At 46.9% G+C, this 22,331-nt stretch overlaps 1 protein-coding gene and 1 long non-coding RNA gene across 2 annotated transcripts in view; one reads left to right on the forward strand and one right to left on the reverse strand.

The window, feature by feature from the left end:
* Window positions 1-20,998, reverse strand: part of LOC144762598 (uncharacterized) — a 453,052-nt gene extending 432,054 nt beyond the window's left edge. Inside the window, exon 1 of the long non-coding RNA XR_013596113.1 lies at window positions 20,839-20,998. This is a non-coding gene — a long non-coding RNA (uncharacterized LOC144762598). The remainder of the gene's footprint in view (window positions 1-20,838) is intronic.
* A 78-nt stretch (window positions 20,999-21,076) lies between these two features.
* Window positions 21,077-22,331, forward strand: part of ADAM17 (ADAM metallopeptidase domain 17) — a 578,388-nt gene continuing 577,133 nt past the window's right edge. Inside the window, exon 1 of the mRNA XM_078647824.1 lies at window positions 21,077-21,278. Within this exon, the coding sequence (XP_078503950.1) occupies window positions 21,140-21,278 (139 nt within the window). The 5' untranslated portion in view covers window positions 21,077-21,139. The remainder of the gene's footprint in view (window positions 21,279-22,331) is intronic.

Raw genomic sequence — 22,331 nt, forward strand, 5'->3', positions numbered from 1 at the left:
GAAGGCAAAACAGGGGGGCTGGGGGGTGCGTTACGGCGAGAATACAGTGAATACAAGTGGGAAAATAACACAATAAAGATAAGTGCCGGGATACAGAAGGCAGAAGCGGGGGATGGCGGCTGAGAGTCGGCTTGAATTTAAGAAGGCACCGGGAAACAGAGGCAAAGCGGGGTGGGGAAGACTTACAGGTGAGATACAGTAAAATACAGTGGGGAAACAGAACAGAACAGATTAACGATAGGCACAAGCCAACACACTCAAGGGCAGCTGGAGAAGCTGCAAGGAACAGTGGCAGCGGTCACTGCGGGCGCGAACTCGCGCTGGGGAGCAGCAGCGAGGGTTCAGCAGGTAGAGCTGGGAGGAGGTCGGGGCTACTACTGGTTGTTCAGAACATCTTTCATTTCTGTTTCTGGCTGACTTCCATCTCCCTTGCTGGTAGCCGGTTTAAAGCATTTAATTTTCTTTCAGTTGTTAGGTTAGTACTGAACATTTTCTCAGTCCTTTTTCCTTGACTACCTCACAATATAACATCTGTATTTGTAAAGCGTGCAGCCATCCTCAAAGGGCATCTTCAGGGGTGTGGAATTTAATAAAACATCTACTTGTCCATGGGGCAGGTTACTTAAATCTACTTGTCCTGTAACAAAATCCACTTGTCCCTTTGGTGCCATGTACTGCAGCGATAAATCATGGCAGTAATCTCATTATATAAGAACTCTGATATAGCCTCTCTGATTATGCCAGTGCTAAATACCATAGTAGTGTTTGAATACTTGCAATCCCCTTATGTTGCCACCTTTCCACAGATCTACATACTAGGGCTGAAATTAAGTGGTAAGCAATAGTTTCAGGGTTAGAATGCCCTTTTCATTCTGTCCAAACCTACTAACTTGCATGTTTCAAGGGTTTTCAACATCTCTTTTCTAAACTGTTCCTCCTTTACTCCTGACCATGACAGACGTAAACCTTTTTCCAGAGTTGGGGGGAAAAGTGGTTGGTGGGAAAGTGAACATGTAAACATTCAGATTTTCTCATGAGCAAATCTACCTATGCAACTTTTGCTCATGCTAAAATGCAATTCACAAATATTTTCTAGGAGTACTATTTCTTGCCCTACTTCTGTGAATTCTTGGGAATTCACGAAAGCCGTATGGCTGCACTTAATTCAAGGACATATACAAGGGGGGGGGGGCATTTTGGAGACTTTCTTCAATAAATGGGCCCCTATTTTGGTCTGGCGTTGACCGTGACCTTTTGAGTTTATTAAAATACTGTCTCTCCCACTGTATCGTCTGGCTTCACTGTGAGTGACAGCATTCTGCTCTTTCACAAGGAGTATATCGGCACACAAAGTAGTTTTGTTCAGTGCCAGTAACTATTGTGGCTGTGTGCTTTTTGAGACCAAAAACAACTTTTGCTTTTGCCGATGGTTTGTTATAATGGTGAGGGCCCGGAAGCTCCCACACCAATCAGGTTTTACAAAAACCATGCCAAAACAAGTCACATTGACAAAACTATAATACTGACCATCAATTTCAGACTTACTGGTTTTGCCAATGCTTGTTTATTTTTGTTTCCCATAATCTTATTGAAACTGGTTACACTGATTTTCCATTATGAATATTTTTGGGAAATACTAGCATGCATCAACACGTTACTAAATTATGCTGCAAAGAAATTGTACCTAAAATTTTACAGTGGTTTAGAGAAATGTTTTTTTTAATGCTTTCATTTTTTTATGAAAATTTTATTTTGAAAGCAAAGAATCATCAATCTTGCTTTCAAGCGTCTGCAGATATTTGCATCAAATCAGAGAGCATTCTGGGAGCATATTGCTAAACTTTGAAAACATGTGTACACATTTGGATACTGGAACCACTGTCAGTAATGCAGTCAGAGCTTACAACATTAATTAGAGCGCTCACCTTAATAATAAAGGCTTTCAATTAATGAACCATAAATACAAGTTTGAACAGCTATATTACCTTAACTGCAGACAGTGCCCTTCCCTGATCCATAATGTGGTACTGCAAACTGGCAGCCAGAGGGCTTGTGCTGCAGGGGGTTCGGCCTACTTGTCCCAAGGACAAAATACACATGAAAACTTGTTGTCCTTGACCCCAAACAATATGTCTTGGGCGTCGGGCTATAGGAATTCCACATCCCTGGCACCTCGGTGCTGAATAACAGTTCTCCAGTATTAGGGGTGTCTTTCATAGATTCACATGCTTGAATATTCCCCGTCGTCGAAGTGGGAGTCCCACGGTATATAAAAAATAGCAATAATGCTAATATAACATAAATGATAATATCATATAATAATAAAATAGAGATAATACACTGTAAAAACCTCTACAATGGTAACTTCCATAGGAAGACAGTATAAGAGAAAAAACTCATTTGTAACATATCAGTGTCATTATGTTGGTCCAAACTGCAGCCAATCAGGCTCACGCACCCTCTAGAACCTTCTCCTCAGAAGCTCAAGCCCTCAGATTTTCTACCGCACGTCGTGTGAAGGGAGTCTCCCTGAGCTCTGCTCAGTTTTCTTCAAAGTTTGTCTCTTCAACTTATTTTTCCAAGAATGTCAAGTAAGAAGTCCTTGTTTAGAGCTTGCTCTTCATGTGGGAAACTACGTTTGTTTGAGAAGGACCCCCACCAAAAGTGTATTTACTGCCTGTACCCTGACCACAAGGTGGATGAATGTAAAATCTGTAGAGCTCTTCCTTCTAAGACTCTCAGAGACAGGGAAGGTCGCCTTCTTATATGGTTGAAGCGCCTCCAAGATAAAGAAGATGTTCTGTCAGACGCAGTAAGTCTTCAGTCAGGCTGTTCCACTGTTCCTTCCAAGCGTGGGAGTGTTCAAGACTTGCCTTCGCCTTTTCTTCAGAAAAAGAAAAAGCTGGCCTTGCCTGTGGCACAATCTTCACATTCTATGCCTTCAGTGTCAACGCCCACGAGACCTGGCTCTCAGGCGTCTTGCCCAGGCTCTATCAGTATTCTGACAGTCCTGACACCCAGGTCGTCGACGGGCTCGTCGACGACCGTTCCGTCCACAAGATTGGCTTTGCTGTCTTCGTCGACGACCTCTGTGACGACGACGTCTGCTTCCTCGTCGTCGACGACGGTGATGTCGACATCCTCGACGTCGACGAGAACTACGATCCCGTCGACGATCCCTATTGTCTCGTCGGCGACGAAGTTGCCGTCGACGAAGAAAACCTCTTCGACGTCGAAGAATTCATCGTCGACGAAGGTCCCGTCGACGTCGGCCTCTCCGTCGACCACCTCGTCGACGTCGGCATCGTCGGCGAAGAAGGCAACGATGGTTCCGACGACGAGAGCCCCGTCGACGTCGAGTGCTCCGTCGACCAGCTCCATGACGACGGCGTCGTCGTCGAAAAAGGCGACGCCGGTTCCGTCGACGAAGGTACCGTCGACGAAGGTACCGTCGACGACGATACCGTCGACGAAAGTATCGTCGACGAAGATACCGTCGACGAAGACACCGTCGACGAGGCTTCCGTCTCCTCAGATTCCAGCAAAGACGGCTCCGTCGACGCACGTTCCGTCGACGACGATACCGTCGACGACGAATCCCTCAGTGGGCCCTATCTCGTCGACGATGGCGATTTCTTCAGCGGCATGTTCAGGATCCTCGTCAGGATCGGGTTCTTTTGCCACCATGCCTCTGGTACCACTGCCTTCCTTGACCTCTGGCAGGGATTCTTCTATGCAGCTGCCGCCTCCTGATCTTCAATTACCCTCGCCTTTGATGGCAACTGATCACGAGACTGGATCTATGGGGGAAGATGATGACGATGAAGCTCACAGTCCATCAGAATTGATTATAAAATGTCAAGACTCCAGTTCTGACCAGGAGGACGTGGAGGAAGTGGTCCAACCGGATGACCAAATTGTCCAGTTGCCTATGGCATCTTTTCCAGTTTCTTTGTTTTCAAACCTCCAGCATATGCTGGATGACTACAACAGAAGGTTTCCGCCTACCCCTCAGGGTACTCCAAGCCACGCTCCGGCGGAGGACTCCGGCCCTGCCACCCATCCACAGTCTTTGGAGCAGCCTGTTTTGACAGAGCTTCCCCGCCCTCACCCCCCTCTTCTTCCGCAACCTGGTGCGCACGGGGTGGATGAGTCGGACAGTGAAGAAGGGGAATTACACCAGGATACTGACGATGATCAGGATCCAGATATGGCGGATTACGACGACTATCGGATACAGACACCTTCTCCGCAACAGCCAGAGGCGGGTGATGCGCCTACCATTGATACAGCAAGCTTCCATGTGCTAATGAATAAAGCGGCAGACCGTTTTAAATTGCCGAGAGAACAACGGCAAGAAGATTGCTTTCTCTACGATTTCAAAAACAAACCATACAAACAAATTCACACCATACCAATCATAGAATTTGTATGGAAAGAAGGGATAAGAATTATGCATTCTCCTAACTCCTTGCCGGCACAAGTCCCTCGCCTGGAAAAGAAGTACAAGGCTCCTGCGGGTTCACCTGCTTGTTTGCTGTCGCATCCCAAACCGGACTCGGTTGTCACACAGGCGGCACAGCGACGATCCCGTAATCCGGCGACTCCTCTCACTACTCCACCTGATAGAGAGGGTCGACGTTTGGACGCCATTGGGAAGAAATTTTCCACCATGTCCTCTACATCGGTACGCGCTGCAAATGCGTTGGCCATTCTAGGTCGCTTCGACAGGCAAATGTGGTCGGACATTTCCGCATTCGTTTCTCTAATTCCAGAAGCGTCCAGAGCGGAAGCCCAGCAAGTTCTCCAGGATGGCATGAGGGCGTCAGAGGAAATGATTGACTGCGCGATTGATGTGGCGAGTACGGGATTTCGCATCCTCGCCAGTGCTGCGGCTCTCCGCCGCCAGGGCTGGCTTAAATCCACTTCTTTCCGGCAAGAAGTCCAGTCGAAGATACTCGACATGCCCTATGACGGTGAATCTCTTTTTGGCGCTCACATTGACGAGGCGCTTGAGTCAATTAAAAAGGACACCGATACAGCAAAATCGCTAGTCTCCTTACAATTTAAGAAGCAGCCCTTTCGTGGCGCCCGTGGAAGAGGTTCATCTTCCACGAATTTTCGAGGAGGACACACTCAGTACCGCCAATTCAACCAAGGCAATCAACGTTACTCCTCTCAACAGTCTAATCGCCAAAATCAGTCACGACCCTATAAAGGAAAACCTACTTATAGGGGTGCCAACAACAAACGCCAGTGACTCTCATGTCACGCAAGGAGTTGGAGGGAGAATCTCGCAGTTTTATTCCCAATGGTCTCTGATAACATCGGACCAATGGGTATTGGACATTGTTCACAAGGGTCATGCCTTGGAGTTCACAGAGATTCCTCCTCATTCTCCGCCATCAGGCCCGCCACCTCCCCATTTTCTAGAATTGCAACATCAAGTTCGTCTTCTCATTCTAAAAGGTGCAGTCGAAGTGGTTCCTATATCACAACAAGGGACAGGTTTCTACTCACGTTTTTTCCTCATTGCCAAGAAGACGGGAGAGTGGCGGCCTATACTGGATTTGAGGGCGCTCAATTTCTTTCTGAAACAGCAGTCTTTCCGCATGCTCACATTGTCAGAAGTCTTGCGGCTTCTCTGCAGCGGAGATTTCCTGTCCACGATAGATCTGCAAGACGCCTATTTTCATGTGCCGATTCTGCAACAACATCGCCAATTTCTGAGGTTCAAGGTGGGCACTGTCCATTACCAATTCAAGGTGCTGCCTTTCGGCCTGCGTTCGGCACCTCGTGTTTTCACGAAGGTCCTGGCCCCAGTCATGGCTTATCTACGTCTTCAAGGAGTGCAGATTTTTCCTTATCTGGACGATTGCCTTCTGAAATCTCCGTCTCCTCTTCAGCTGGCTCACGACACAAGTCTCTGCCTGCGGACTTTCGAGTCACTGGGGTTGACCATCAACGTGGACAAGTCACACTTAACACCATCACAAAGAAGGAACTTCCTGGGTGCCATTCTCGACACGGAATTATCAAAAGCCTTCGTTTCCCAAGAACGACAGGTGAAAATAGTACGTCTGGTCACCCTCATCCGTTCAAAACAGTCAGTTTCTGTGCGCATGTTGAAGTCCTTTCTGGGGATGGCGTCGTCCTGCATCGCTCTGCTTCCGAACTGCAGGCTCCGCACTCGCCCTATTCAGGAGGAACTAGACCTGCAATGGCGCCAAGTATCAGGATCCTTCAACGATCTAGTGAGAGTCTCGTCTCGCATGAAAGACAGTCTCCTTTGGTGGAGAGAACCATCCAACCTAAACGAAGGAGTTTCCTTTCTGGCCCTTCCTCCGGATCTGACGCTGACCACAGATGCATCCATGGAGGGTTGGGGAGCTCATCTCCTAGACCTTTCAATCAAAGGGAAGTGGACACCGTCACAACGAACATGGCATATCAACAGATTGGAGCTGCTGGCGATCTTCCTTGCTCTCAGATCTTTTCTGCCAGTAGTGCAAGGAGAGTCCGTGCTGGTTCAAACGGACAACACAACCAGCATGCACTACATGAACAAACAGGGCGGCACAAGATCTCAGCCCTTGTCTCGGCTAGCTCAGAAGATCTGGAACTGGGCTCTTCATCATCGAATCTCCCTGACGGCGGTCCATCTGCCGGGGGTTTCAAACATCCTAGCGGATTCATTGAGCAGGTCCACATCGTCTACCCACGAGTGGGAGCTTCATCAACAAACTCTGGACATGGTGTTCCGCCGTTGGGGTCGTCCCCTGATGGACCTTTTTGCCACTCCACTGAATCGGAAGTGCCCCGCCTTTGCGAGCTGGCATCCTCATCCGGGGTCCAGCGGCAACGCCCTTCTCATGGACTGGAGCGGCCTGTTCGCCTATGCGTTTCCTCCCATACCATTGGTGCCGAGGACGTTGTGGAAGATGCGCAGGCAACCCTGCCACTTGATACTGATCGCACCTCGTTGGCCCAGACAGGCTTGGTTCTCAGAACTTCTTCTGTTGTCCCAATGCACGCCCATTCGTCTGCATCCACGTCCAGATCTTCTGTCCATGGACGAGGGCCAAGTCTGCCATCCAGACCCGACCACTCTTCAGTTATGGGCATGGAACCTGAATTCCTCGAATTCGCGAATTTAGAGATGCCCCAGGAATGCAGAGAGATTCTGGCTTCTGCTAGAGCTTCCTCAACGGTTCAAACGTACAAACTAAAGTGGAAACGGTTTTGCCATTGGTGCGCAGAAGCAAATGTCCACCCACTCACTTCTGCCCCAGAACAGCTGTTGCCCTTCTTTCTAAGCCTTGCTCAGTCTGGCCTCTCTCATGCCACCTTGAGGGTCTTTCTGGCAGCTATTTCACGTTTCAGGCATGATGGCTCAACCTCTCTCTGCTCATCCAGAATTATCAGACAATTCTTTAAAGGTCTCTTCAGGAAGTTTCCTCCTATCAGACGCCCGCCTCCGGCATGGCAGCTCAACGTGGTATTGTCACAGCTCATGAAGCCTCCTTTTGAGCCAATCCACAGAGCAGACAACAAGTTTCTTACCTGGAAGGTCGTTTTGCTTTTGGCCCTAACGTCTTCTCGCCGTGTCAGCGATCTTCATGCTTTCACAATCAAGCCTCCTTATTTGCAATTCAAGCCAGATGGGGTGTCTCTTCGGACCAATCCCTCTTTTTTGCCAAAAGTGCCTACAGATTTCCATCTGAACGAACCTGTCTTCTTGAAGACTTTCTTTCCGAATCCACAGTCTCCGGCAGAACAACGCCTTCATTCCTTAGACATCAGCCGTTGTCTAAAGTTTTACATTTCAAGAACTGCCCCCTTCCGCAAATCAGATCAGCTTTTTGTAGCATATGGAAGAATGCGAAGGGGACATTCAGTGACAAAACAGACACTTGCAAGATGGCTCTCAGCAGCCATATCCTACTGTCACCAACAAGCTGGCAAGCCTTTACAGGGTCCTGTGAAGGCACATTCGACGAGAGCGATGGCGTCCTCCACCGCCTTGTTTGCCGGAGTGCCTCTGCACCAGATTTGCCGGGCGGCAACGTGGTCGAATAGGCACACCTTTACCAGACATTACTGTTTGGATTCCATCAACGAGGCGGATACCGCAGTGGGGCAAGCAGTGCTTCGCCATCTCTTTAAATAAGGTGAGCCTCTGTTCCCTCCTCCTTTCTCTTCTGTGATTGCTATATGCTTTTAAGCTATGTGTTTACTTCTTGTGAAGATGCTTGCAATCCCAGTGCTAAGGAGTTACTGCTATCTATTCTATTCAAGCATGTGAATCTATGAAAGACACCCCTAATACTGGAGAAGAACTATTGTTACTTACCTGTAAACAGGTGGTTCTCCAGTATTGGTGTCTTTCATAGATTCACATGCGACCCACCCTTCCTCCCCTCAGAGGCTCTCTTCTCCTCATACGCTATTGTTACTAGTGCTACGAAAATCTGAGGGCTTGAGCTTCTGAGGAGAAGGTTCTAGAGGGTGCGTGAGCCTGATTGGCTGCAGTTTGGACCAACATAATGACACTGATATGTTACAAATGAGTTTTTTCTCTTATACTGTCTTCCTATGGAAGTTACCATTGTAGAGGTTTTTACAGTGTATTATCTCTATTTTATTATTATATGATATTATCATTTATGTTATATTAGCATTATTGCTATTTTTTATATACCGTGGGACTCCCACTTCGACGACGGGGAATATTCAAGCATGTGAATCTATGAAAGACACCAATACTGGAGAACCACCTGTTTACAGGTAAGTAACAATAGTTCATATTTTGTATTACCCACCTCAATGGTACTCATTTTATCGACCTCAGAAGGATGAAAGGTTAGGTGGACCTGCTAGAACATGAACCTGTTATCATGGAAGCAAACACCAAGTCGTGGAGGGAATTCATGAGTCCGCTGAGCCATCAGACCCAAACTCACACAACAATTCCACTATTCGATCTGTAACATTTCCACAGACCTATGTGGAAGAGGAGTTCAAAGAATGTTCTACAATATTTTTATAAAATGTAGTACTATTTAATATTCTACAGATACTAATGTTTATGGATATGTTGCTGGTTTAAGCATTGATCCTGTTGGATAATCACATTTTGTGTTCAGTTTCTTTTATCGGAGTGTCAGTATAGACACATCTTTCCAAATGTAGACTGAATTTCAGGCCATGGGAGTACCTAAACATATCAAAGAAAAGAATGTTTGATAGCATCTAAAATTCATGGGGACCATGCAGAACCATGGAAATACAGATTCAACTTTTGGTGTTATTAAGCCAGGACAAAAGGCATTCTCCTGCCTGACTGCAAGAGATGATTCATGTACTAACTTGTGTCCTGCAAATAACATAATGGCATTGTTTTCTTGTAAACACACTATGGACAGGGCAATAATTAAAAAACTGTCACTCACTCAATCAAATCAGTAGATTTGTAGAGCGTTACTTGCCACCTGTGAGGTTATCAAGGAGCTGGCAGTGTCCAGGAGCTGTATAGCCAGGTCTTCAGGGACCTTCAGAACTCTGGAAGAGATGGAGAGGTCTGTAAATGAAAGGATAGCTTGTTCTATGTATTTGCTGCTAGGTAACAGAAGGAGCAACCTGTGCATCTGCTACATTGGATGCAGGTGAGAGTTAGAGAAAGAGACGTGGCACGGAGGTGTCTGGTGGGCTGATGGAAGTTCAGGCGATGGTTCAAGTAGGCAGGTCCACAGTTGTGTAGAGTCTTGTATGCAAGGGTCGGTAGCTTGTACTGACATCGTTTAAGTACAGGGAGCAAGTGGAGTTCCCTGAGGTAGGGAGAGATGTGGGTTTGTCTAGGGATATTCAGGACAAGTCTGGCTGCGGTGTTCTGTATAGCCTGTAGTCAGAGGTGAGTTGCGATCCCTGCGCAGAGAGCGGTGCTGCAGTCCAGTCAGCTGGAGATGAGGGCCTGGGTGATGATGCCTCATGAGCTTTGGGGCAGGCATTTGAATATTGATGCGGTCCCACTCACCTGAAAACCAGGTTCTGCTGGAACAGAGATAATCGGTCCTCTCACCTCCAGGCTAGCCTTCCACACAAGAAATATCAAAAGTGCGAGCGAACAGACCCAAGGACAAAGGGAGAAATTAAACAGGGAGAAGGGAATGGTCCTGAATTCGGAACAACTATCAGTGCATTATATGGTACTGTTCTCTCAGGTAGTGGCAGCAAACCCTAGGAGGGTTCTCGGACAGCATGCTTCCCTAAATCAAAAATAGACAAAAAAGGATAAGTAACATTCAGTGTATAATGGTGCCTCCCCCCCACCCAAATACCACTCCTCACTAAGCTCCAAAAAATGCACTAACCAGTCAAGACAATCGTCAAAGATCCCAGACTCCGGACTCAAAGGAAAATAATCCAAGGACTCCTATTATTGCATAGGAAATATGGGGGAGATCAGAGCCAAATATCCAGTTTTACAATGATAGGGATGTTAGCACAAAAAGTCTTGTAACAAAAACGTACTCATTGGGAGCAAACAAAAATAAAATATAAAGCTGCACAAGACTGTGCGTATACAGGAAGGATCGCTTCACTAGGAAGGACAAAATGAGGTACAGTGCACTGACCTATCCTTGAAGGGAAGTGCAGTAGAACAAACAATTATGAGTAGTCATTGCCTCAGTATCGAGCCGAGGGAAGAGTGGTAGGAATCCAGGCGAAGAACATATGCTTCGACAGGCCACTGAGGAAAGGAGCGCAAAGGAATGTGTAACTCAGACACCCGGAGCCTGCATCAGAAGAGCCTTCTCCCTTCTAGAAGGATCAAAGCCTAGTGCCTGGAAACGGAGAATACACTTGATATAGGCCGTGCCCCCTTAAACATGAATCCATCACCCTAAGTAATGCCAAGACCTGACAAGATCTCACACATGACAGAAAAGAGGAACAATAGGGGGCAAAGAACAAATCAGTAAGCATCTTCTCCCTGAAACACCTGGGAACTCCACAAATGCTCATAAAACCCACAACACATATAGGTTTACGAAAACACACATAATCAAACTGACTCGCCAGATAAATTTGGAGGGAATGTGCCTGGAGGGGGGGGTCATACAATCACCTGCAGAAACTCTAAAGAGGAAACAGACCGTGCAGGAAGAACAGGCTGTGACAATATCTTACGATTGCGGAGGATTAAGAAGCAGGAGGATGAGAGAGTTGACCTGAGTCGTCATGGTTAGCTTGTTTTCCAGAATGTTGCCTAGGTTCCTAGAGTAGTCAATAGGGGTAGGAGTAGGTCAGAGTTCTGAAGGACTTCAGGATAAATCCCAAGCAGAGCTCAAAAATCCTTACCTCTGACTTGTCCGTGTTGAGCTTCAGGCAGTTGTCCTTCATCCAGCTGGTGACGTCTGTCATGAAGTAGTGGAAGCTAGTCTTGGCGTTGGTGGAAGAGGATGAGTTGTGTGCCATTGGCGTAGGATATGATGTTGAGTCTGTGGGTTTAGCGATGCTGGCCAGAGGGGTCATATAAGCGTTGAAGAGGGTGGGGCTGAGTGAGGATCTTTGGGGTACTCCAAAGATTATTTCCTTGCGCTCGGAGGTGATAGGGTCGGGTGGATGGTCAGAGGACTTTTTGTATTCTTCCAGTAAGGCAAGAGGCAATCCATCTGAGAGTGACTCCTTGGATGCTTATGTTGTGTAGGCTTGTGATGAGTGTGTAGTGGGAGACAGTATCAAAGCCGTAGGAGGATCAAAGCCTCAGTCTCTCCTCAGTCAAGTAGGGCTTGAATGTCGTCAGTAGCTGCGATGAGGCCGGTCACAGTGCTGTGGAATCCGGATTGGGAGGGGTTGAGGAAGAGGTTCCGTTCCAGATGTGAGGAATGTTTAGTTAATGGCTTTTTGTAATACTTTGACTGGGAACTGGAGCAGGGAGATCAGTTGGTAGTTGTTCAGTTTGCTGGGGTCTGATGATGGTTTCTTTAGTAGGGCATTTACTTCTGCATGTTTCCAGTCCTTGGGGAAGGTGGCTGTGGGTGTTGAGTATGTGGCTGATTCTGGTTTCACCTAGGTAGATGTTGTTGTAAGGGCATGGCTCAGTGGGGGCTCCTTAGTGGACAAAATTTATGGAGGCAGTATTCTGTGGGGCGAGCTGGCTCCATTGATTAGTCTAATGTCTGTGAGGGTAGTGAGTTTGTTGTGTTGCTTGAAGAAGTCGCTGACCTTGGGTTGGGGTTTCAAATTTCTGTAGATGTTGGCGATCTTGTTGTGGAAGAAGTCTGCAAGGTTGTCGAGGAGTTTCTGTGACGCGGTAATGTTATTTGTTGCAACGGAGTGGTTGGAAAATGATCTGCTGTTATTGGAGCTTGATTTGATGTGGGAGGCTGTGGCCTTTTTCTTCGATTATCTAAGCCATCTGTGATAGAGGTAGAGGGCTGTCTTGTAGATTGTGTCCTTGTTAGTGCACCATCTCCTTTCCAGTTCTTTATAGTGTCACATTGTTGTTTAGCGGTTCTGGGGTCTTCAGGGTACCAGCTAGCCTGCTTAGTGGGCCTTTTGTGGGTGTGTTTGCCGATGTGAGTGCAGCTGATGATTCAATTGTTGAAGTTTCTGACGTTCTGGTCTAAGTTGTTAAAGGAGATGGGTGGGTGGTGTTAACGGCGTTGATCAATGTGTACTTTGAGACTTTGCTCCAGCTGCAGTTGGAGGCGTTGGACAAAATAGGGGTGGAGATTCGTGATCTGGTGATGCTGAAGTGGACGATGGAGTGGTCGGTCCAGGTGAGTTCCGTGGTGTGATTGCTGGAGGTGAAGCTGGGGTCCAGTGTGTGTCCTGCTGTGTGTGCGTGGGGTTGTGGACAAGTTAGAAGAGTCCAATGTTGTTCATGTGGTTGAGGAGGTTGGTAATGTTGATGTCATTGTGGGCGAGGTGGAAGTTGAGGTTGCTGAGTAAAATGTAGTTGTTGGAGTCTATGGCGAGGCAGGTTATGAAGTCGGCGATTAAGTTACCGAAGGCCGATTGTGTTCCTAGAGGACGGTAGGCAAGGGTTTTTCTGTTGGTTTGGAGCCAGAAGTTGAGATGTTTCATGGCTGGGGTGATGTCACCATTTGTTGTGGTACATTGGATGGATTGCTGGTGTATGATGGCGATCCTTCTGCCGGGCTTGTTGATGTAGTTACTGTGGGTGATCTTGTATCCTTCGGGTATTGATGTGGCCATGTTGGGCGTGAAAGTGGGGTTGAGCCAGGTCTCAGTGAGGAAGAGGAGGTTGAGTGCAAGGTTGGAGATGAGATCCCAAATCTCAGGGGTGTGTTTGCTTAGTGAGCGTATGTTGAGAAGGGCGCATGCAAGTTGGTGTTTTGTTCTGCAGGTGCCTGTGGTGTGTTCGGTTGATGTGAGTGCTGTGGCAGGTGAAGTGGCAGTGGGTTGGCGCAGTGGCAGTGTTTGTTGCGACATGTCGATGGTGTATTTTTGGGGTTCAGGGGTTGTGGCACTGGGAGTGGTCCAGGCACGGATGGGTGCAGGCAGGCTTGCCTTCTACACGGGTCTGCTGCACAGTTGCAGGGCAGCATGCATTAAGTAGGTCCTGCAAAGGGCAGGGCTTATGTTAGCGGAACGAACGGTGAGTGGGAAAATTCATGCAGCAGCAGTGTCACTGGAGCAGGCTGGTGCAAGCAGGAACTGGAGGCCATAGGCAACTGGAAGGCTGGGTGTCCAGGGGCTTACTGATGCAGTTGCGCTGCGGCCTGCATAAAGTAGGTCTTAGGATGGGCAGGGTTTCTGTTGGCTGGAAAACCTGGGCAGCAGTGTGGTCACTCAGACTGGAACAAGGAGCAACAGGAGGCCACAGGCAGTGTCTGGGTGTCCAGGTGCCTACCAGCACTAAATTTTATGCTATGTTTACAAAACTTAAGTAGATGTAGAACACCCAAATATCAAGTATACGTTGCTACTTTAAAATGGATTAGGGGGAGACTGTTAGAAATGGAAGAGTGTTATAGCTTCCAACATAAGTGTTGTAATCAGCTTATACTATAAGGTGTATTTATAGTGGTACATTGGGAGATGTGTTGTAACCTGCCCAAACCGTTATGTATAATTACAGTGGTACATTCCTCCCCCCCCCCCCCGTCCCCTTCCTGATGGGATGTTCCACTGGAGTCTAGTGTAGAATGTTGACAGCCACCCGGCAGTCTTGGAGAGTGGGTGACACAATAAAGACAAGTTCATACCTTTCTGCTTTGTCAAGAATCTTCTTTACAACACTGGCGACGAGGTGAAGAACGTGGCGCAGGGGGCCCTGATGTCACCTCCCCTTTCAGTGCTCTCTCCATTTTATGCGAGTTCCTGGTGAAGGTGTGAAGCGGATATCGTTCTGCAAAGGTAACAAGGACATGTGATTTGTCACTGGTGACGGGTACTTAAGTGATAAACGTACTAATTCAAGAGTTGGAGAAAACGGAAGAAAGTACTCAACTTTGCCTCAAGGAAGGGGCTGGCATCTTGAAACTGGAGTCGTCTCCTCTCTGAACCGGCCCTGGTGGTGCAATCCTTTCAGCAAGTAAAACGCATGGACAGCTGATTGGTTTCCAGTGCCTGAAAGGGATTGAGGACGCACTTGCTTATCTGTCCGTAGCTCAACTGGTCTGGACTGAACCTGTCAGGAGTGGTCAGTGAACAGCAGCCCTTTGGTGTAAAAAGGGAGTCAGAGTCTGCCCCGGAGGAGCTGCATCTGCGCTCGTGGTTGCTGCCTCCGCTGCGCGGAGGAGAGCTGTCAGCGAGGAACCTGTGAGTTGCGGGACCTAGTGCGGTTCCCGTAGTCCTGTGGTGTAAAGTGTGGGGCAGTGTCCGGCGCTGGAGGAGGCATTTTTGAGTTTACTGTGGTTACCGTTGTTGTGATGTGGAGAACTGTCAGTGTGGAACCTATAAGTTGCGGCAGTTTGGTCAGGTTCCCGTAATTAAGTCTTTCGCCGCCCTAGTCGCCTGCTCCGGTGGTGCTGCCCACTGGGGGGCTTGGTGCCTCGTACATTACAACCTCACAGTTGGTCTTCACGTTCTGCGGCGGCGTTTCCCATGGTTGCGCTGAAGTGTTCCCTCAGACGAGGTCAGCGGAGGTTTGCTGTCGCAGTCAAGAATTGTTCCTCAGAGTGCCTCTCAGCTAGTGCCGACATTCAGAGCGCCGGGAGATCAGAGCGCCAAGATCGCTGTCAGGAATTTCTCCCTCAGCGTGCCTCTCATTAGGGTCTGTAAGCACAGGAGGTGCGCACCGGATCCGCCAGGGGGCAGCTTTTCGCTCGCAAGTGCTCCTGTCAGAATCAGTGAGTTAATTCTCTTCAGGGCACATCTTGTCAGCTTTCCGGCGCACCAGCCGCCTCAGCACCGGTCCTGCCTTCCAGCCATCAACATCCTCCATTCTACCACACCGTGCTCGTCTATTTCGAGGAAACAATCGTAAGAGGCCTCCACTTCTTCGGGAACCATCCCATGGGCTGGTACAAGAGCCCCATCTTCTGAGTCTGCGGTGTACTTCAAGTAAGACGGTTCTGGGGTCAAGGAAAAGTCAGCCGTTTTTTCCATAATTACTATTAACTTTCCCTGTGCTGCGTTGTGAAAGGACGGATTGTTTTGTGCCTGCACAGAGTTTTCTATATATAGATTTCCCTCCTCAAGTTCCCACTATGCCTTCGCTGTGAACAACTCAGTGGTGCACATTTTCTCCAGAGAACCACGAGGTAATCTACTCTGGTCCTGACGTGCTCTGTCCACCGTTAATCAGTACTCCTCAGCAGTGTGTCACGGCGTCATATTGGTGATACACACACCATACTACTTGCCCCCATATAGTTTCGTTAGATGATAGTGTGCATTTGTGACTAAGTAGAATACATTTACGGCCCTGCTGTTCCTTGTAGAGTGATTTCGTGGTTTTAGGGTTCTGGATTTATGTTCTATCGTGCATTGGGGACAGGTCCCTTTCCCCAGTAAGGTGCGTTTTTACCTTATCCAGCCTATTGTATGTTCCTCCTAGGGTGACATATCCTGAATAGGGCCAGGTACACGTGTGAGTTATCCTCTAGAGGGTCCTCCACGCTTCATTCTCCTTTTCCCTCCATGTGCTCCTTCTATAATTTTTTTTTCCCTCCCAGGTGTGTCACAGCGTCCTCACGGAGATCCTCACTCCAGTCTACTTTACTCTTTTTTTCAGATCCTTCAACTGTATAAATCCGGTTCCTACAGGGACACGCCATTTATATTTTTAGTGCATTTCAGTTTATCGTTGACCTTCAGTTCACCCTGTACTGTGCCATCTAGCTGTGCTTTAATGTATTACTGGGAATGGATTTCAAGTGTGTGCATTCTTCATGTTATCAGGATCTGCAGTGATATCGTACAATTTGTGACAGCTAGTTACGAAAGCTTTTGCATTTTAACCTTAGGCTTCACAAACATTGTGTTATTATGTTACTACATACAGTGTACTTTATAGTGTGCAATTAAAGTTGGCACCTCCCGCAGGAAAGGTACATATCTCAATCCATCCCTTCTCCTGCAGCCTGGGTTAGGCGTGTAAGGACCCACCACCTCTGGGTGCCTTTGTACCTCTTTCAATTTAGATAGTGAGCTCTTTTATTGTACCTTTGCACCATCCTTAGAGTTTAGGGAGCCTTCCTCCTCCTTTCCCCATGGATGCTTCGTCCGATCCCCTCATCAGAGATGTCATGTCGTGTTGCTTGCTGGACGGCACATCAAAACACAGGAGACAGGTTAGTCGGGTATTCCTTTATTTCTCATCTCATACAGTGGCTCGTCAGCACATCCTTACTCGTCCCCGTCCTGGTCATCGTCTGTCCCCTTCCTGTCCCGTCACCGGATCTGGTGTCCGGTGACCTGGTCACTCTGCCTGAGGACCCACAGGGTCCTAATGCCCTACTGTCAGTCGCCCACACTGTCGGATCCCAACCTCTCCGTCACGACACCTCCCCCCTTGTTGCAAACAAATGTTCGTGGCCCATTTATCATAGTCTCATTCACAGTTATATTGATGCAGGTGAAAGAATGAGAGAGAGAGAGAGAGAGAGAGAGAGAGAGAGAGAGAGAGAGAGAGAGAGTATTTGTCACTATACATTTCTTCAATGAGTCTCTGTTATTTACTGAATGTCCTTCGTGATCTAGTGTCTCCATCGCTTCCTTGTCCTCTAACTTCCTCCTTCCAGGTGGCTGCAGTTGTCGCTGCCATTTCTTCTTCATCCGCCTTTAGCTCCTTGAAACGCTACCTTTTCCTTGTTATTCGTTGTCCGTCGGAGACAGCTCTTATCATCGATCCTTTCACTTTCGTCACCACCAGTGACTCTTTGGAGAACTTGTTGTCTTATCATCTATATTATTTCTGTCTCAACACCTTTCGTCCTGGCCCTGCGGTGCCTCTTTCCTTTATTTCCTTTGTGGCGCTTGTCCGCTTTGCTCATTGCATGTCTTTGTCCTTTCGTTTTGCTGCTCTTTCTCCTGCGCTATGTCTTTTCGTGTTGCTCCTTTTTACCCCTTTTTTTCTAGGCTCTCCATGTCCTTTTAGCCTTTTCTAGGCTCTCCTTGTCCTTTTCTCTTGTGTCCCTTTTGTGTCCTTTTTCTTCTTCTTCTTCTTCTGTTATTCTCCCCTTTTTTTTTTTCTTTTAGCCTTTTCTAGGCTCTCCTTGTCCTTTTCTCTTGTGTCCCTTTGTGTCCTTTTTTCTTCTTCTTCTTCTTCTGTTATCCTCCTTTTCTCTCCTTGTCCTTTTAGCCTTTTCTAGGCTCTCCTTGTCCTTTTAGCCTTTTCTAGGCTCTCCTTTTCTTTTTCCTGTTTCTTTTGTCCCTTCTTTCCTCGTTATTTTACTCCTCTTTCTTCTTTTCTTTATTGCCTGGTAACTTCTCTTTTGTTCTTTCCTTGTCCTTGCGCAATCTTTGTCCTTTTATTTCTCTTTGTTGTTCTGCTTTCTTTCCTTTTATTTTCTTTTCTCCTTTCTCTTTCTTTTTCAATGTTGTTTCACTTATTATTCCTTTCTTTTCTCTTTTCTTATTGCACTGTCTTCTTTCTTTTTCTTATTGCTCTTTTTCCACTTGTGCGCTCTTTTGTGCTTTGTTTATCCTTTATTCTTCACTTTTTTTTTTTTGCGTTATTCTTCTTATTTGTCCTTTGCCTTGCTTTGAAGTGGCTGCTCTGCTGTTTCCTATGATCTTTTCTTGAGTGTCCCATTCAAATGTCCGCCGTCGTTCTCACGATACTTTGGTAATCTTTGTTCTTTCTTTCCTTGTCATGCCCTTTTTGGCACTGTTTTTGTGTTTTATTCCTTTATTTCGTGCTTTCTGGCGCTTGTTTTCGTCCTTTTGCTCTTTTTCACTTTTTGTAGCTTTTTGCTTGCCTTGTGGTGCTCTTTCACACTCTTTGTTTTAATTATTTCTTGTAATTATTCCTTTCTCCCTTTATTTCGGCCTTTTCCGGTGCTTCTGCACCTCTTTTATCTTTATTTTCGATTCTGTTCTTCTTTGCCTGTCCTCAAGATGGCCGCCCGCTTTTTCTCTTCTCCTATTGGCTCGTTTGCCTGATCCTGAAATGGCCGCTGATGCTCTCGCGATATTTCGGAGCCAATCCTCATTCGCCTGACCCTACAATGGCCGCCCTTTTGTTCTGCTCGCTTATTGGCCCTATCCGCCTTGTTCCACCATGGCCGCCGCGGCTCTCGCGCTAATTTCTTCAATTTCACGAGCTTGGTGTTAGCGCTTACCGGGCTCAGTCGGACCTTTTCTTTCAGCGATCGCGGTGTTCTCTCGCGTCGCTGCACCTTACTCTTTCAATTTCTCTGTACTTTCCATGACGATGCACGTCCAAGGTGGGCTCTTGGCATTTCTTCTAGTATTCCTCGATGACCACGCGTCGATTCTTGACACCTTCGTCGCCAGTTGTCATGTCGTGTTGCTTGCTGGACGGCACATCAAAACACAGGAGACAGGTTAGTCGGGTATTCCTTTATTTCTCATCTCATACAGTGGCTCGTCAGCACGTCCTTACTCGTCCCCGTCCTGGTCATCGTCTGTCCCCTTCCTGTCCCGTCACCGGATCTGGTGTCCGGTGACCTGGTCACTCTGCCTGAGGACCCACAGGGTCCTAATGCCCTACTGTCAGTCGCCCACACTGTCGGATCCCAACCTCTCCGTCACGACAAGAGAGAAACTTAGTGAGGTGATTTGTTGGGTTAGCCTTTCAATTCTTAAAGTACCCAAACCCAAGGTATCCCTGACTAGCTATGCTGGTGGGCCCATACACCTTATGGGCATGGTGAAGATGAGGGCCTAACTCGTATAAAGGAGTTTGGTGAGTGTTCTACTCTCCTTTCAGGGAACCCTGGTAATAGGTACTCCCCATCCCCCATTAAGAGTAGCTATCAGTAGGGCCAGTCTATTATTACACTGCTAGAGTTGGTTGGAGACGTATCCACCTGTAGAACCCGTCATTAGGGTAAGCCATGCTAAAGGTACATTTAGGATAACCATAACTAGATTTTGCCTGTATAACAAGAGCTTATGGAATGTTCTTTTCTTCAACAGTATGTATTTAGCTATGTGTCCTCTAGGGAGTATATTTATGATACACTCGTGTTCACTATTCTGTTGCGTGTTCTCTGTTAACTTTATGATGGTATTACTTTCTGCAACTGTCCTCTATCCTGACTTTGCTATCCTAACTGGCATCCTGTCCGGGATGCTTCCTTTGTTTTCCTCCCTCCTGCACTCTTCCTCTCTCCTTCTCCGAGGCTTATCTCTTTTAAAGCCTAGGGGAGGTGTTGCAATCTGTTTACTTTTGTTTGACATCGATGTATGGTCTCTCCCTCTTACTTCGTTCTTTCCTTCCTTCCTTCATTCTTTCCTTCCCTCCTCATAGTTCTTTCTATTACAGAGGGAGATGTGTTGTAATCAGCTTATACTATAAGGTGTATTTATAGTGGTACATTGGGAGATGTGTTGTAACCTGCCCAAACCGTTATGTATAATTACAGTGGTACATTCCTCCCCCCCCCCCCCCCCCCCCCCCGTCCCCTTCCTGATGGGATGTTCCACTGGAGTCTAGTGTAGAATGTTGACAGCCACCCGGCAGTCTTGGAGAGTGGGTGACACAATAAAGACAAGTTCATACCTTTCTGCTGTGTCAAGAATCTTCTTTACAACAATAAGCTACTCAGTATTCTGGAAACTAGAACCCAGAAATCCACAGCCTTCCAGATGTGATTGATACCTTAATGTGCAACATACCAATGCAACGTTATTCCGTCCGCTAAAATTACTTTGGCGATACCCCTAAACTAACGATAAAAGGTTCAATCTAGTTAAGCTGAGGCCAGTTATTAGCACAGTATTAGCCGCTTTTCGATACGAATATTGAAATCTCATTTCGTGCAGTAATAGAAGTGTTGAAAATCTCCGCATGTAAGTTTGACTCAGCCCTGAAGATTGTCACGCCCTCACTATACCGTTACCACCCCCACTTAAAAAGTTTGTCGTTTTCGGTTTTATATAGCGCGTACTCGACCCGAAGGTATTGTAGCCCTTTACATGAGCACACATTATAACGGTCACATTCATTTTTGTAGTCTTTTCGCCTCGGGTATATAGTGGGATCATCTGGGTGAGAGCGCTGAATACAAACTACGTTCTCGTTCAGACTGCTGTATTTTAAAACACTTTTCTGAGCTGGGGAACGGAAGATTTACAGTAGAATGTGTGCAACCATGTAATTGAGTGGCGGCTCCAAACGAGAGGCACTTGAAAGGTGTCTCAATCCCCCACAGTGGCACCATGACTCCTCACCATTGCAGGTCTATCTTCATCAGCTCCTCCCCGTTTCTACAATGCCTACCAACGCTTTTCACCGAACACCTTTACTGTCTCTTCGCAGTCTCGGTTGTCCGACCATACTCCCATCTTCAGGCGCAGAGACAAGCGCTCAAACAGACTTCTGTCTCGGGAGGGGCGGGGTGAAACAGACGCTGGGTAGAGTTACACTGCGCGTGCGCTAGCTTGATTTCACGTCACGTGACGCGTGGCGTCACTGAGCTGCTTCCTGGGTTGGGAAGTGATCGGTGCGGACCTGTTGCACTGCATCCATCAGATGACAGGAGAGATGAGGTTGCGATCCCTGTCCAGTAGCTGTCCTGTGCCCCTCCTGCTCCTCCTCATACACACGTGTATGGTGTTCTGCGTCCGACACTTCCCTGCAGCAGAGAAGCACCCGCACAACGCGCATCATGGTAAGGAAACGCACCCACTCTGTGCCTGCTTCCTGTTTGTGGCATCTCTGGGGTGTCCTCAAGATGAAGCCCTGAAATGTTCAGGCTCATCAAAAGAGGCACCGCTTCATAATACTTTGTCACTTGTTAGGGTTGTATGCCTGATAATTGGTTACTTGTGGCAGGTTGTTTTGTTTTGCTGCCATTGCTGTGCTCCATTGTTTTTCCCCACGTAGTGTGACATTTCTATTGTAAGCTTTCTGCTTCAGAAATTGTGAAATATATACAAGACCAGCTTTGACAGTGTTGGAGATGGTGGACTCAACAAGTTATTCTTATTAAAACCTACCAATTTTTAAATGGAAGTTTGCCCTTTCCAGTATGCAAAACAATTCGCATATGAAAAGTCAGTATATCCTAGAAATAAAAGTATTTTTTAGACTGTTTCCTCTGAATACGTATTCACATGTCCATACTAGAACTGCTTATAAAGAATCCAGTAAGCAACACCTGTTTCATTTCGTGTTGCACACTCTTTACCGCAGTCTAAAATTAGCCTTAAAATGTTCTTCACAAATCTTTGCCGCACACACATCTTTTGCTGTTTGTCAAAAAGCCCAATTCCCTCGTAGACCGCACAAAAACCTTCAAATATTTCCTCTCATTAATTCCTATTAAGTCTACAATGTGGGCAACTCTCTGATCGTTGCCTTCAATTGCCATTTTAAAATAATTCATGAGTATATCTTTAGCAGCCTGGACTTCAGTAGAAAGGTATTTTGATGCTATGTTTTCCAACTATTTGTTTTATAATGAACATTTTATTTAGTTTTACCTTCTTATACAGTAATATAACAGTCGAAAAACCGGCATAAAAGTTTACATCAAACATGCAGATAGAGCACTTCATACAGCCTTTCAATCCAAGCCATGGTGAGCCATCCAATTTCCGCAACACCATCTTAACCTCTTGACATGTAATTCTACTCCTCGAGTTTAGCACACTGGTGTTGTAATTGGATTGTAGAATGTAGAACGTAGTACATGTAATGATTAGAATGCTGTTAGAAGATG

The sequence above is a fragment of the Lissotriton helveticus genome, chromosome 6 (genome assembly GCF_964261635.1).
Source record: "Lissotriton helveticus chromosome 6, aLisHel1.1, whole genome shotgun sequence".
Lineage (NCBI taxonomy): Eukaryota > Metazoa > Chordata > Amphibia > Caudata > Salamandridae > Lissotriton > Lissotriton helveticus.